General features: G+C 44.4%; 1 protein-coding gene across 2 annotated transcripts; it reads left to right on the top strand.

The window, feature by feature from the left end:
• The first annotated feature begins 1,480 nt into the window (after positions 1–1,480).
• KLF6 (KLF transcription factor 6) lies at positions 1,481–10,612 on the top strand. Of its 2 annotated transcripts, none has more exons than XM_055805998.1 (4): positions 1,481–1,966; positions 4,924–5,311; positions 7,236–7,359; positions 7,750–10,612. In XM_055805998.1, exons 1-4 carry the CDS (start codon positions 1,865–1,867, stop codon positions 7,799–7,801), a joined length of 666 nt encoding a protein of 221 aa, XP_055661973.1. In that variant the 5' UTR covers positions 1,481–1,864; the 3' UTR covers positions 7,802–10,612. The 2 variants fall into 2 exon arrangements, with proteins under 2 accessions (XP_055661973.1, XP_005233982.1); XM_005233925.3 differs by having other exon boundaries at positions 1,482–1,966; positions 4,924–5,497.
• Positions 10,613–13,831: the final 3,219 nt, after the last annotated feature.

The raw sequence follows: 13,831 nt of genomic DNA on the forward strand, positions 1-13,831 counted from the left end.
CCTGCACTATCTCCTATCCGCAAGGCAATTTTGGGTATATATTTATGTGTTCGACCACGTGAAGCCAAGAATTACTGACTAAACCAAGTGAGCTTAGTTCTCCAGATTTAGAAGTCTCAAGTCTTCAGCATCGGCTTCTTTTTCTAAACACAAAATAATGCTCTAATTGACCTTCAGCTTTTTTTTTTTTTAATAGACACAGGAAAACCCAACCATGAACACCAGTTGTTTTGTTTATGGAATTACCATATTAATAGCTCATGAGGAGCTAAGGGGTGGAAAGCTAGACCAACATTATTACACATGCGGTCACTAGCTCACAGAAGACAGTAGGCTAAAGAAACACACATTAAAGACTTTAGTTACCATGTGTAGGTAACTAGCAACAGATACAGAGAAAAGTGGGGAAATGGAAATAACAGAAAAGACATTATGATGGAAACATCAGTGGAAAATTAGAAGTCCTTTAATAAAAGAAACACATTAGGAATGTTTGTTCCATGTGCTGGACACTCCTTTGGAAAGCTAACCACCGCATTTTCTTAAATTACATGAAGACATTCCTAACATTGATAGGTCTAAAAAGGGCTGGTGCTCAGATACTGACACATAAATAAGTATCTGTGCTTAGGTAGAAAGCAGGCCCCAAGAGTGAACTTTTTCCTGGAGAAGCGCTGCCCGATGGTGCAGGCCAGGAGCCACCCACCACCGTACGCATCCCCAGGGAGGGGAGCTGTCCATGCAGGCCCCGTTAGGACAGTCACCCAGCCCTGCTTCGACTGCCTACTCTCCCACTGAGGTGCCAACGAGGGCCTCGGCTGTCCCCCGAAGGACCAAGGAAAGAAAGTAACTTCTTGGCCTCCTGCACACCGGGACAGCACAACCCAGGACACCCACCGCGCACGTACACCTGGCCCTGCAGCCTCGCAGGGAACGTGCCGTGGCGTTCACGGCTTCCCCCGGCCCGCCGCGGTGAGACAGGACGCCCGCCGCGGGGCCGCCGCCCGCCTCCCGCCGCCCCCTCGCAGCGGCCGCCTCACGGCGCGGGCGGCTCCGCAGCGCCCTCCGCGCCCGCCACTGGCAGCGCCGCTGTGCGCCGCGCCGCTCCCCTCCCCCGCGCGGCTCGCTCCCTGCCTCTCGCGCGGCCGCCTCACAAGCACACACCTCCCCTTCCGAAAAAGCGGCCGCTTCCCGGCTTTATATACCCTGCTAAAAATAGCCTGCCGCCGAGCTCGCCAATCAGGAGGGAGCGAATTTCGAATCGGACCAATGGCGGGAGCCGTCACGGCCAGGCTCGGTCACGCCAGGAGGAGCCGCGATGCCTGCCGCGCGGCGATTGGGCGGCTCTGACATCATTGGCACGCGGGGCGCGGAGTGCGTGGCGGAGATTGGGCCGCGGCGGCAGGCGGCGTAATGGGATCACGCGGGGCGGGGGAGGGCGCGGGGGGCGGGGGCGGCGGCGCGGCCGGGCAGAGCTTTGAATAGGGAAGTTTTGCAGGGGGTTACATTTGCAGTCAGCGCCGTGTTTGCAAATATTGGGTCCGCTCCTGCGCAAGTGTCCTCCGCTGGCCGCGGGAGGGGAGAGCCGCCGCGGCCGCCTCGGGAGACGTCCTGCCTTGCTGTGCAATTAAACTTTGCATGAAACTTTGGGTCTTTTTTCCTCCCTAAGCTTCTCACGGAATTATTAGATCTCTCCATATATACAAATTTTTGTTTTTTTCTTCTCTGGAGGAAGGGGGGGGGGGCTTGGAAACTGAGAGCAGAGGTTTGACACCCCCCCGCACACACCCCTCAACCCCTGCACATAAAGGAGGCATCTGTATTTTTGGTAACCAGCACTGACTTTGTTGTTGCAACTTGAGACATGGATGTTCTCCCAATGTGCAGCATCTTCCAGGAACTCCAGATTGTGCACGACACGGGTTACTTCTCAGCCTTGCCGTCCCTGGAGGAATATTGGCAACAGGTAAACGAGGATGTCAATGTTGTTGTTGTTATTGTCGTGGGTTTTTTTTCTTGTTGTTTTTGCCTTTTTTTTTTTTTTTTAAAGCCGTATTAAAGGATGAGCGGATTTAAAAAAAAAAAAAAAAGGAAAAACAACCAACCAACCCGTGTCAGCAACGAGTTTGGGGAGAATTAAACCCGAATGCGTAGAGCTGTTTTGAAGCAGGTGTTTCGGCTTTAAATGAGACGGCTTTTCGAGGGGAAGAGTCCCGAGGTGAACGTGAGGAGCTGCGCATCCCGCCCGTCCGCGCCGGGCGCCCCGACGCTGCCCGCGGGGGCTGTCAGCCCGGCGGCCCCGCTCCGCTCCGGCAGCAGCACGGAGCCCGGCGCTCCGCTGCCGCCTGCGCCTCACCGAGTCCTGGCAAAAGTTTTGCGCTCGTACCAGGTCCAAACTCCACTGCCGGGTCTTGTCATCCGAGCTCCCTGCCTGGCCAAGGGCTGCTTTTCGCCCCTTGCAGTGCCATGTTGTTGCTGGGGTTTTTTTTGAAGTTTGGGGGGGGTTGGGTTTTGGTGTTTTTTTGTCGCCTGGCAGTGAGGGGGGAAAGAAGCTCCTAAAGGAGTGTGTATACACATATCTCTGTGCGTGCATGCCTATACGTCTATAATGTAGCTGCTTCCCGGCGCAGGGAGCCTTGCGGAGTCCGTGCGTTGTCAGTCATATGACAGCGATCCCCTTGTGCTAATTGCCTTGGTCGGGAAGGAGGAAGAACGGCGGCTCCTTCCCTTTAATGGACATATTTTGTTGGGTTTTTTTTTCTTTCTTTCCTCCCTTCCTTAATTCGCGCCGAGCCGCGGGGTCCAGGACCGCGGTGCCGGTGACATGCGCCCCGACTGGGGCGGGGGGGCCCGGGCCGCTGGCCGCGCTCCCCGTCCGGGGGCTGCGCAGCCCGCCGACCCCATCACATGCCTGCAGCCTTTCCAGAAGGGCGAAGGAGCCTTTCCGAGGACGTTAAAACGCAAAGCGTTACAACCTTCACATGCCTACTAATTGTGTGCAATGCCTTTTTTTTTTTTCTGCCCCCCCCCCCCCCCCCCCCCCCCCCCCCCACCTTTCCCCTTTCACAGAGGCAGCTTCATAGTACGTGATTGAAATGGAGCTAAGTAGTTTCCTTCAGGCATTTGGGCTTTTGGCGAGGGGCCAGCCCCCGCTCCCGGTAGCCTTCAGAGGCATTTAAACTCGGAGGGAGCTTCGCTCCGGTCCCCATTACTAATCTTATCTAATGAGGAATTTAAATTAGCCGGGAATATGAAAGTTTAACAAGAGCTTAATAAATGCTTTTTTTTTTTTTTTTTTAACCTGTTTTCATGGGCAATCAAGACACTATTGTGTTGTCCCTGTCGAAACCTGTTTTGTTTTCAACGTGCATTGCAACCCGGTTACCTAATTATAGACAAGTACATAAATATTGTGTGCAGTGGTGGTGTTGCTTTTGCGTTTTGTTTTGTTTTTTGCTTTTTTAGGGTCGTGTCCGTCCCCCCCACCCCCCCCCGTTTTTGCCCACACTCCTAGCCTGGCCAGAGCATGTGACCCAGTTTACTTGAGCAGTGCTGGGGGAGAAAGGAGGCTGTTCCCATGGCGGCTCCGCTCTTGGACAGATGGGAGGGGGCTGTGAGGGGAATGTGTGGTATTTGGGATCGGGTTTTGCTACCGGGCATGGAAGAGATGATCTTGCTAAGATGAGTAGAGTTTGGTATGGAAACTTGGTGTGTCCATTTTCTGTCTAAAGCTTCCATATGGATTGTTTCCTATAGTGGAAAGAATAACCCCAAAACATCAGCTTGTTGCCATAACAGTTCATACCCTTCTTTTTTTTTTTTTTTAAATTGTTTGTTCTCTAAAAATGGCAAGAAAGTCAGCAGGGTGAATTGAAATTGAAAACTGCAGCTTCACCCATTTAGGGTGGTTTTGTTTTTTGTTTTGTTTCATTTCATGGAGGGGAATGTGGTTCCGGGGAGGGGGGGGAAGTTGTCCATGTACTGTTGCATGTCTATTTGAACAGAGTACTTTCTTGGCAGATGGTCAGGGTTTTAAAAGGAAATCTCCTTTGGCATTGCGTGAAAGAAAAGAGAGAGATGACTCATACAGTTGCACTCTTGGCCAGTAGATAAAGTTCTTGTTCATTGTGGGACTCCCAGCAGGACCTCAGAGTAATTTCCCGTTTTGCATCCTATAGAACAGGACATTTCTATTTGGGAACTTTTTTTCTCCCCTCCTCTCTGTTGTTGACGTTGCCCATATTCCTTCGAACACGCATGGGAGCAGTTTGAGTTATGTGGTGTGCATGCCAGTGCGCTTGGAAATGACATTCTTTGAAAGTCGAGTGTGCTGCGTTCTCATGCACAGGAAATGGGAGGATGTCTGCTGCTCCATTGATGTCCCCAGAAGACAGGCCAGCAGCTCCGCAGCCATGCTGAAATGTGGCTTTGTTTTCTGACACAGCGTTTGGGTTTTAACTGCGTGTCAGAGCACATTGTGTTCAGCTGGGTCCTTTCAGCCTCGTGTTTGTGTGAGAGAGAGCTACAAAACAACTTGAAATTAGACGAGGCGCGAGAGCGAAGTGTAATTATTTGTTGTGGTTCTCTATGGTCCTTTTCAATGTCAGCCTACTGAAAACACAGATTTTATGATGAGAGTGATGATAATTTGACTGACTCACTAGAATGCTATTTTGGAAACCAAAGCTGACTTGCACCTTCAGCTGTGTGTTTGAACTCCTGCCCAGGTCTCAAAACACAGATTTCTTTTCATTGTAACAGTCACCTAGTTACGGCTGGAGGAGCCTTTAATTTGTTTTGAACCTAGAAACCTCAAATCGAACATACTACATTCCTGCATGCTTTTTGAAGTGTAAAATACAATTGGGTTTATTTTTAAACAGGCTGGTAACTTTTCTTTTTTCTTCCTTCTCTTTCACCTAGACATGTTTGGAGCTGGAACGGTATCTTCAAAGTGAACCCTGTTACGTTTCTGCATCTGAAATCAAATTTGATAGCCAAGAGGATCTCTGGACCAAAATTATTCTGGCACGTGAGAAAAAGGAGGAATCTGAACTGAAGAACACATGTGTCCCAAAAGAGGACAGTCTTACTAGTCAGAACTTAGAGACCAACAGTTTGAATTCTGACGTGAGCAGCGAATCTTCAGACAGCTCTGAGGAGCTCTCACCCACGACAAAGTTTACCTCTGACCCTATAAGCGATGTTTTAGCCAGTTCAGGAAACTTGAGTTCATCTGTCACTTCCACTCCCCCTTCGTCTCCTGAGCTGAGCAAGGAGCCTTCTTCCCAGCTATGGAATTGTACGCCGGGTGAGTTGCATTCACCGGGGAAAATTCGTACCGGTACCGCTGGAAAGACTGCAGAAAAAGGTACACCCGCCAATGGTGACACCTCGCCAGATGGCAGAAGGCGTGTTCACAGGTGTCATTTTAATGGTTGCAGGAAAGTTTACACCAAAAGTTCACATCTGAAAGCACATCAGCGCACTCATACAGGTTAGTAACCGTATGCTTATTAAGAGTTGGCAAGTACTGTAGGGAATACCCCTGATGGTGGTGGTGTCACAGTATTACACAATTGCTGGGTGGGAACCCAGGTTTGGAGAGATGATGTAACAGTAGCAGAGGCTTACCAGCATGGACAACATCACTTCCTCATTCTCTTCATAAGTGAGCTGAAGCCAAGATAGTTGGTGGTAGACTAGTCTGCTGTCATAGCAAATAGGAGCCACTCATCTAAATAGGCAATAGTTGGGAAGCTGCAGTGGCATGCAGTCTCCAGGAGCAAAGGTCTAGCCAAACCAGACGGTAGACCTTTGTTGATATTTACTTCTAAAGCAAAAGCGAGTGGAGACTTTCTTACAAAACAACAAACGTCATACCCCAAAATCTGTCTGATCGCTAAACACTGTAAGAGCTTGTTTTCATGGTTTGGTCTACATCAGGTCTATTCAACTAGACATCCCGAGGCCCTGTTTATATGAACTACAGCTATACTTTTAAATCATATAGCAGTTTTGTGTGCCATCGTTATCGGCAAAAATCTTGGAAAGCCACAGCATGTTGTAGTCCTTTGAATGTATCTGCCTAGTTGGACTTCAAAATGTCTTGATTTCCTGTGTAATTTCATACCAAAATACTGAGCAACAGTATTTTATTGTTACAGAACCTGAACTAAAAATAGCAATCTCATGCGTTACTGGGAAAGAAAGTGAGGAAGACAGACACTTCAGGGCTTTTATAAATATTTTATGGTTGAAGTAGCGTGCTGATTTGCTTGTTTGAGCATTATTATTTGACATCTCTTTATGACAGCGGTTAGATACGTAGAGCTGTGCCTTGACTCAATACTCATTGCTTAACATGAGGAATTGGCCTGGCTTTCTTGGTGTACCAATCGTGAGACCTATATAGGGTTTTTCCCCCCCCCAAGATGTGGAAAGAGAATTCAGGGAAAAGATCCTATTTTGACTCATGAGCTCAGCATTTTGTGGCTTTTATGGGAAGTCTGAGCAAGCTCGGATGCTCCCGTTGTCATGCAGAAGTCAGATGAAACAAGATTATTTCAAGAGGAAAGAACAACTTCCACTGAAACCATGGTGGTTGCGCAGACATAAATAGCTGCCGGCCTCAGAAGTATTGCAGAACTGTTGTCCTGGTGCTGTCTGGCTGAGAATGTTCCTGTGAATGGAAGTGGTATTTCTTGAATGCTGAAATAGCAGTGTTCAAAGTGGCGTGCAGGCTTTTCCAAGAATATGTGGCTCAGCAGAAAGGAGGTTGCATGTTATGCAGATGAGCGAGTGACAGAGGACTTTGATGCAATACAGTAGCCTAACTGCATTTTGGAGACTAGCTGTGCTGTCTTTAATCACCTTCATGAGGCGAATGATACCTGTTTGGGAGTAAGCCTGCCATTATGGATGAACAGGAATGGTAGAAAGCTGGATTTCTTTGTTTCCAGTGAGCCTGTTTAATCGCGGGGTTTTTTTGGTTTTGTTTTTTTTTAATAATAAGAAGTGAGATTATTTGATGTGCTGTTGCAGCAAAATAGGTAGGTAGGAATCATGTGGTTGAATTTTGTAAGCTGCCTTTGCCTACATGTTCTGAAGTGTTCAGATAGGTTAAATCAGCTGTCTTTGGGGGGTGGAGGAGGTTTACATAGAAAATGAATGGGGTAGCACCTATCTTTCTTTGAATGGAGTCATGACTAACATGTAATTTGCTTTCTTTGTAGGGGAAAAGCCTTACAGATGTTCATGGGAAGGGTGTGAGTGGCGTTTTGCAAGAAGTGATGAATTAACCAGACACTTCAGAAAGCACACTGGTGCCAAGCCTTTTAAATGTAGTCACTGTGACAGGTATGTGACTGAAATGCACCTTTTTAAATAGTTATTTTAATGCTCATTGGAAAGTGAGTCTCGACTGCTTTTCACTTGTGAAGGAACCAATTAGGAATGCAACTGTGTCTGGTATTTTTAAGGAATTATTCTGTATTTAGACTGGAAAAATCCTTCGGTTTTTCTAGTCGTTGGGATATGGTTTGTAGCCTGACTTTGCAGTTGAGTGTCCAGAAGTCCCTAGTGTTACCACCCAGGGCCCACGGACACTCTTGAGTGCTCCCACGTATCCAGGGCACGCACGATCCCTCCTCCACCAGCAAGGGGGGAGTGCCTCAGCCACGCGTATCGCGTCACGTCGTGCGTGCCAGCAGCCATGGGCTAATGCGCAACCTGACTCTTGCCTTGCAGGTGTTTTTCCAGGTCTGACCACCTGGCCCTTCACATGAAGAGACACCTCTGAATGGGTCAAGAGGTGAATCCTGCGGGCTAAGAGGCGTCAAGGTTGAAGAGCCTTGAGTGGAGGGATGCGTGTTCCAGCCAAAGCATGCCATTTTGCACCCTACCCAGTTGCCTCCAGGACCTCACTTCCTTGAAGGTCTTTTGAGGGCTAATAAGTCATGTAAGAAACGGCATAGCAACCGCGGTGCGTGATGTTTGGGGTTTCCTGGACTCATACACTGGTATCTAACCTTCTGAGTGGCTCCTAAGCCTTTGCCGTGAGCATGTGCACTGAGAATGTTAATGATTGGGCGACTGTATGCGATGAGGATCTCTTGATGACTGTATGCTGAGGCACATTTTTTTTCTTGTGGTTGTTTTATAACTGTAAGAGAAAAAAAATAGTCTGAATGTCTTGTATGTGAGGAATATCTCGTGAGATGGGACAACCACCAATCATTTCCAAGGGGTGGGGGGAGGGGTGTCTGCACCTTTTTAGAGGGAAAACGGAGAGGGGAGAGGGGGGGAGTAAAAAGAGTCAGGATGCCAGAATGGAGATGGGGGACCTCCCTGTTCCTGTGTGAGAGGAGCTTTAGGTGTCTGGTGCAGCTATTAAACGTGCAATGTGTCAAGTAGCTTGTTTTACTTGCTACAGAGCTCATTTGTAATCCATTGTATAAGCTGTGTATTTACAAATGTAACACAACTATAACTTTTCATTATAATACAAAGGTTATTGCATGGTTCTAGGGAACTATATGCTTTTCCATTCTTTAATCAGGACTGCAGTTTTGATTCCAGTTAAGAGCAGCTAAAATACAATTGGTCTAATGTTACATAATGTATGGAACATGAATAATTTTTTCTGTTGGGTGGATAAAACCACTATTGGTTAGAAACTGATTTTTCTCATGCAGCTAATTTTTCTCTTATTTATGCCTTGAGGACTAACTTCTGGTTTTCTAGCTGTTAATGCACTGTTGACCTTAATAATGGTGCCTTATGCAAGTGACCTTCTCTTGTAGGGGGTCTTATACAGGGGTATGGGTGATGCATGCTTTATTAAGGCTCTCTTTTCACCTGGCATTGTACTGTATCAAATGTATAATATGAGGGGAAAAAAAGGTTACTTCCAGGGTCCTCCTTCACAAAGACAAATATAGAGAAAAGTCATTCATGTCAGTACAGTATTTGTTTAACTTAGACAATTTGACTGTGTTACAGTATAATGCATATGCCAATTGAATACCTGACCAGTTCTGCCACCTTGAGACTTTTTTTATATTGACCTTGCACAACAACTGTGTATATACACACCCCAACTGTACTTAATATGTCAAGTTTTCATACATATTAAAGATACAGAAGTATTAAAAGATGTATTTGCTTAAAAGGCACAAGTTTCACATCTATATATCTAGCTATCTGTTGGTCATACAGAAAGAAACTATATTACTTTTTTTTTAAAAGTGGGCAGAAAAATAATTGTGTATGTATATTTGTGTGTACAGTCTGTGTATGTGTGTATATATATAGATAATATATAAATATTTTTTTTAAAAGGAAAAAAAATAGAACACATAGCTAGGAAATGCCACAGCCCATCAAAATATTCCCTCTCCCCCGCCCCCCCCCGCAATACGGTCATAAAGGAGACAAAGAAATGAAAGATACAGTTAATTAAAATCTAGCATTTTTAGAGGCTTTACCTTTAGCTTAATGGTATGCTAAAGGCTTTGTTGGCATTCAGTCCTTCTCAGACTGCTGACTGTGTTTTGTAGTTATTAGGTTGTCTGGAATAGCGTATCTGTGGCCATTTAAGAATGATATGAACCGAATATTGGCATGCTAAAAGAATATTAGCTGTGTGCAGATGAAGTACACTCGGGTTTTGGCCTTCCAGCTTGCTGGAGGACCTGTGAGTGAGCTAGTCGTTGTGGTGGTTGAGCTCTAATTTTACATAGTTCAGCTAAAATAAAGACTGTTTTTTCCTAGAGTAGAAATAGTCTGTCCAAAAGCAGTATTTTTTTTTTTTTTAAACCAGCTCACTACAGTCGCTGCAATGAAACATGTGACCCGTTTCTTTTTCTATTTATTATTGGTCTTGCTTACTATGCTAATATTTTGGTATACCTTCCTGGAAATGTATGTAGATAAGTCGTTTAAAAAAAAAAGTATATGCAAGTGATCTGGTTCTAAGGAACACACGGGCTTAAATCATTCTCATTTCATTTTTGGTTTAAATTGCCTGAAAATGCACTTTTTTTTTCTTCCCTGAAAACAAACATTTCCCAGAAAATAGATTTCTATTTAGGGTTGGGTTTTGTTATGTTTTTAACTCCTTGTTTGCATTGTCCTTGGCTTAGCCATAATTCTTATAAACAAGAAAGTAAACAAAAGCAAAACCAAACAAAACAAAAAAAAACAACCAACCCCAAACAAAAAAAAATTAAACTTGCACTGGCTTGTCTCAATTGTGAAATACCATCAGACTTGTGTGGATGGGGTGGGGCTGTGTGCCATATGTCAAATGCCTGTAATTTTCTTAATAAGCAAGTACATTTTGTTCAGGTGATAACTGAGCCTCAATCAAGCTGAAAAATAAAAAAAAATAAAACATTTTTGCTTGAAATTTAAGAAGAAAAAGTTTCTATTAGTGAAATTTCTTTTTTTGTTTTTGAAGCACCCTGTTATCTAAAGAATCTCTTTGTAAGATTTTTGTAAAAATTTTGTTTTACAAGATTTTATTTGAAATTGTTTTTTGCAAGATTGTTATATTTCTGTATGAATGTATTTTTTATTGGAATAACATAAAAAGAAATTCTTATCAGCATCATGTGTCTGGTTTTATCTTTCTCCTCTCTGAAGTCCTACACACCAAATGATGTCAAGTACTATGTCGATGCTTTACCTTGAGTCACCTGATTGCAGGTACAAGCACATTTGGGTCAGGTCACTTAGTGGAAGACAAGCCCTGATGAGAAAATAATTTTGGCAGTAGAAACTAGAAGTTCTTCCATATTTGAAAAGCAGCTGTTGACTCATCTTTTGTCTCAGCGGAATAAATAGTTAACGTGATTGTTACTGCAAGACTGCACCTTTATTCCAAATCGTTTGTTCTGGAGAGGTGAATGCATGTAGGACAAGTTCTGCATGTGGGAAAGGAGATTTAGTGGGCATTTAAAGTGAAGGGAGAAGGGTGATGGCTGGACTGGAGGCGACTGTCCTTAACTTCTACTGCAGTGTGGGTCTTTGAACGGCTCTGTCAATGGGAATGCAGGTGCACTTGTGGGAACGAATGCAGGGAAGGAACCACATGAGATCTGCCTGGCCCAGATGCACAGATCCAAGTCAGCTGTAAGGCTGAGCTGACCCACATGCTGGTGGTGATCTTCAGCCACCTAAACGCAAGCCTCTGAACTGCATTTCTTCAGAGCAGTGGCTCTTCAAAGCATGCCTGGCATGTATGCTGGCTTGGACACATGCAGAACTTGTTTAATGTTGCCTTGTGGCTTCTGCTTCGCTCATGCTGGTGTTAAAAATCCCTTAAGCAGTGAGTAAAACCATTGGCAGAAATGGCAAAGTTGTATGCTGAGAAACTTGTATTTGAACGTGTGAATTCAGTTCACAGCAACTGAATGTTTCATGGTTTAGATGAGAAATGGTCTAAAAATTGATGCAGAAAAAACCTGAATCAAACACAGATAGAGGCAGAAGTAGTACGGCGGAGAGACCCTCACCACCCACCTCAGTTAGCCCTGCAGCTGGCTGTTAAGTGTACAATATGACCCTGTATAGACAAGCAACAAATAGCAAATTAAGCAAACCTTGTGATCTGCAACAAGAGGGATATATTAAATTTTACCACTGGTACAATCTCTCACACAGTGAAACACAGATATCTTCTGGGAAATTTAGTTACAGTTGCAATAGAAATAGAAAAGGCTACTGAGATTTAAAGATTGTGACATTTTACCTTCTCATCTGTATACGATGTAGAAATGGAAATATTTTTAAAGAACTGAGCTTGACCTTGGAGCTTCTCCACCCAAAATGTTCAATGGGTGTGTAATACAGAACAAGGATTAGCAAATTTTTGCCCATTTATTGGGTGTGTGTCATCTAGGGTTGTGTCTTACCATACCTTAAAAAAAAAAAAAAAAAAGCCTGATAACTCCATTATTAAGGATGTTATTGAGATTCCACCCAGTTCTTTTTTCTCTGAGAGATTGTACTGAAAAAACAGTGGTGTTCCGGAAGAAAAAGGCTAGTGACAGAGCTGTTGGGCAACAAGGAAACTACAAAGCAGAAGGCAATAGCCATTTCAGGGTTAGTGCATGTCAATGTGCACATCTACTGCTGGCTTGCTTAATTTTGGATTTTGAAATGCAGAGCAGATGGGAAGGGATGTGAATCTGAGGGTGAAGAAGTCAGGTGGCTTAGGTATGGACCTGCATTAGTAACCTCAGCAAGTTCCAACAACTTCAACTGAGGTTAACAAGGTAAAAATGAGGACAGAGCCTGTAGCCAGTGTGTTCACTTCTTGCTCAAAGGTTAGATATGGTGTGTTTGTGCACTTAGGCACACATATGTACAGGCAAAGGTCAAGATGAAACAATTAAAATCCCCAAACAGAACCTGTTTGGGTGTTTCGGGTTTTTATTCCCTCTTGGGTGTGAAAAATCCTGGCATGCAAGTGGTCAGTGCAAGTAAAATGTATCACAGTTTACCAACCTATTGGAACAACTGCATATTATAAATAGAGCAAGGCGCTGAAGTTCACAATAGACGAGGGATTGCTATTTTCTTAAACTAGATGTTTATATTGTTTAGAAGGTACTGTCTCTCTCCCTCCTAAACCATATTATGATTTGTCACAAACTGAATCTAGAATTGTGCCTGTTAGAGCATGTTGCAGACAAGCTGTATTTTATTCTTTCCTCTTTAGGAGTAATTCATGGTACCTCTGCATTTCTGTCCATCTTTTACATCTTCCATTCTTCTCAACTACTTGAGCATTCACTCTTTATTTTCTTTAATTGCACTGAAAGCTCTGAGGAATAAAAACAACCTCTATAAATCACACAAACAGCAGCAGCAGAATTACAAACAAGGAGAAGGAAAAACGCTATGGTGAGTGTTTCAGAAAGTAGCTGAGTGTTATTTATGCGGCACCAAAGGAGTACGTGATCTTACATACTCACACAACAGCAAGAGACATTTAACAAGAGGGAAGCTCCATGGCCCATCCATTGGATGTCTCCTTAGCCTTGTCTTCAAAGAGGAGTTAAAGTAGGCTGAAACAGCAAGGGGAGCTGTAACTGTGCAAGAGCTGGGGGACACGCGACAGATAAAGAAGGTTTCCCCTCTGCCTTTTAAAGGATAAAAGGACCTGTATTTCCTCCTTGTTCCTCCATTTTCCAGAAATTCCTTGGAGTCAAAATGGCTCGGATAGGAAATCTCTGCAATACTTCTTTCTCAAGCTTTTCTAGCTTTGCTTCCTCAGGTAGCACTGGTTTATAAACAACAATAGCAGTACTCCAGTTCTTTATTTCTGGTGACAAGAGGTTACTGAGCAGCTTGTACCCCCCCAGAAGTCTGCCTGCTTTTGCTTCATCCCATGGGATTGTGTAGCCAAGAGGCATTAACAGGTACTTCTGAAACAAAGCCTGTGACATGGCAAGAAGCTCTGCTGAGGTTATACGGTCCAAGGCAATAGTATCTTTATATTTTTCCCTTTAACTCTTTTACCTCTACACGGGCTGTTTCATCCTTTATTCATGATGGCTAGATATATGGCATTTATTTTTGATCAAACCTGTAGCAATACTGTCTCATAACCATTTGAGCTCTTACATATAAGGGAGAATGAGCAGACGGAGTATTGCTTTTGCACATAGGTCTACAGAGGTTTAATCAGTCTAAGATTCATTGGGGCTACCCTGGGAAATAAGGGTTTTCAGGTTCATGCATTAATATTGTGCAGCCTTGGTCAAAAGCTCGTTTAAGTCAAGGAGAAATTCCTCATTGAATTCAACTTGCTCCAGACACA

The sequence above is a fragment of the Falco peregrinus genome, chromosome 5, assembly GCF_023634155.1.
Source record: "Falco peregrinus isolate bFalPer1 chromosome 5, bFalPer1.pri, whole genome shotgun sequence".
Lineage (NCBI taxonomy): Eukaryota > Metazoa > Chordata > Aves > Falconiformes > Falconidae > Falco > Falco peregrinus.